The following is a 2,838-nucleotide window of genomic DNA, read 5'->3' as shown; positions in this document are numbered from 1 at the left end:
TTATATTATTTTGTATAAAGCTCACATAAACGTAATGAAACTATTATATTATTTTGACAGGTGTCTACAATAGAAGTATTTAACTTTTACTTCCGTATATTTTTACTTCCGTTGATGGTATAAGCTCCAATGTAGATATCTTATTCGTGAATGTAGAAATATGTAACAAGCAATTAATTCAGGTTGGAATTAAATCATTTGAAATGTAATGACTGAGAGAACATCAAAACTCTGTGGACACGTAGGTATTGTTATACTTTATTTCTTCTATATTTGAGTAAAAGCACACAAATTACAAACATAATACAATACAGTAGACCTAATACAGTTTTTGACCTATTTTTGGTCTGTAACTCCTAAGCTTGTCAGAAATGTAGAGCTGAGATTAGCGACATCAGATGGGAAGTACGTACAATATATTTCTCCAAGTTTTCTCTTTACTATAATCACTTCTACCTAAATTAGTATCATAATGGTACATCGAAATTGTCTAGTAAAAATACAAACTCCATTTTATTATGCTTCTTCACTTTTCGTCTACTACTCCTGGATTTAGCATCACAAACGTCTTAATGATGTCATATGGTGGAAAACATAAACAATGTTATAGACTAATAGAACTGTCCTTTATTATAGCCCTTCATTTTCTTTCTTTTCTTTTTTTTTCTGCAGGTCGGCATCACGAATGATGAGGCAATAAAATATTAACCAATCGAATCTCTCCTTTATTATGGCCCTACACTTTGTTTTCTTCTCCCTGAATTATTATGACGAACGGCTGAATGGAGACGTGTGATCGGAAACACAGACAATATAATAAAGACTAATCAGATCTCTTCCTTATTACAACCCTACAGTTTCTTCTATTCTCCCTATATTAGTGTCATGAAGATGCGATTGGCGACGTCTGGTGGACTGAAATCTTATCCAAACACTGCGATCTGTACCGGACGTGAAAGTTTGGGTTCGCTGTAGTTTTTGTTTGCAGAATATCAAAAATAGTGTTTGCTTAAATTTATGGCCATAGATACAGTATATGATGAAGTTAACAGAAGAATTGAGCGTCACTAAGAGATTAGACAAATTAGCCAAAGAGCCCCAATAAACGTCAAAATATTCCAAAATGTTCACTATAAACGCTGTAACGTTGCAGATAAGAAATACAACTACAACACAAAGCAACATGGTGGCCAAGCTGATCTCTTTCTGCTGCCTAAGGCTAAGTTTCTGGCGATACCTATTTGCTTGCTTCACTGTACGCCAAATGAAGGTGTTCAGAATGACCAAAGTAAAAAGTGGAATAAAATACATCATCAGCAAATACATCCAAATGTAATAAATTTCAAAGTAGAGTTTGTTTTCTCGAAAAGTCGACGGTTGAATGTTATATACTGTTGAATTTGTAACAGGATCCAATATCTCTCTTCTCTGAATTTCCCAAAAGCGAGGAATATTGTAACACACTGCAAACGTAGTCACGATAATAATGTAAAACCTCGAACGCTTATATGTAAAAATCGACCTAGCTTGAAGCGGATGACAAACTGCAACGTATCTTTCAACGGTTACAATGACCGTCATCCACACTGATCCGGTCTGAGCAATCAACGCTATTGGGTAGATCACAGGCACGATAAAGGGAAAAACGACCCAAGTATAAAAACGCAACCAATGCACTACTTTACCTAACGTTGTTAGGCCTAACATAACCAAAGCACATACCAGTACACCTGTATCAAAAATGGCTAGGCCTTGCAGGCTACAGTTGATTGATGAATGCATTTGTGGTCGAGATAACACAAGTAGAGATATCATGTTACCAACTGTTCCTAAAACACTCAAAGTTGTAATGCCCACTCCGGTGGATATTAATTCAAAGTTCGATATTGGAGCCTCTGGGCCTTTATCTTCACTAGGTATCAGTATTGTTTCGTTCATTTTATCAAATGTTTGACTCATTGCCTAAGTTGAGTTTGAATCATTCAATTCTCTCACCAAGAGACATAATCAAATAATTTAGAAAAGTGGTTTATGCTTGCTTTATCAGAATGTACTATGCTTATGATGTGATATCGAAATTATATTTCTTTAAATAGAATAACTAAGGATACATTTTAATACTAGAATAATATATATAAATAGTTTTATTAGCCAATACTCAATAATCGAACTTAGTGTTTTAAACTAATTCATAAGTATGTTATTTTTTAAATAACTATAAAAGTCCACGACTGATAATCCTTCCTTTTAATAATAAGTAACAATTATAATAATTAACAATTGTAATTTCGAAATATTTAAGTCATCGATTGCAGGGTGTTTTTAATTTTTTTCATGATGAAATATCAAAGTAAGAAATCCTCAACGATCATTTTTTAACACAAGAATTCGAGTTAATTTTCATTTGTTATAACTTTTGTTATAACTGTCACTTAATAAACTAACTAAACGTTCTTTTTTCGAGCTAGATATATATATATATATATATTGCCAGATCTTTCGTGTTCATTACGTCGTATACTGAAGGTGTTCCAATCTTGATTGGAAACTTAATGACCAAACCATTTGAAATGCTTACAGGAGGAACGTACTTACGTGTTCGCAGACATAGGTTTCAAAATTTCTTTTTTAAGATGTTCGGCAGTTAATAAAAAAGAAAAATTTAGGTATCGTGAGAAGAAATGAAATATGTTCAAAACACAATAAAACTTGGCCCTGTATGGAGCAAAGTAACCCTTATCTTCTTTTAGATCTGCATCCTCACTGTTATCAAGAAGTATCTTGGTCGATCAAGAATGTCAAATAAACCTAAATGGAGTCCCAGCTGGACATAAGTGT

The 2,838-nt window shown here is 33.3% G+C and overlaps 1 protein-coding gene across 1 annotated transcript; it reads right to left on the bottom strand.

Annotated features, from left to right (window-relative positions):
- Positions 1–843: 843 nt before the first annotated feature.
- LOC111083118 (FMRFamide receptor-like) lies at positions 844–1,959 on the bottom strand. Its single transcript, XM_022379388.1, has one exon. The coding sequence runs from the start codon at positions 1,957–1,959 to the stop codon at positions 844–846; it is 1,116 nt and encodes a 371-aa protein (XP_022235096.1).
- Positions 1,960–2,838: the final 879 nt, after the last annotated feature.

The sequence above is a fragment of the Limulus polyphemus genome, unplaced genomic scaffold (genome assembly GCF_000517525.1).
Source record: "Limulus polyphemus unplaced genomic scaffold, Limulus_polyphemus-2.1.2 Scaffold135, whole genome shotgun sequence".
Lineage (NCBI taxonomy): Eukaryota > Metazoa > Arthropoda > Merostomata > Xiphosura > Limulidae > Limulus > Limulus polyphemus.
This window is presented reverse-complemented; position numbering and strand designations above follow the sequence as displayed.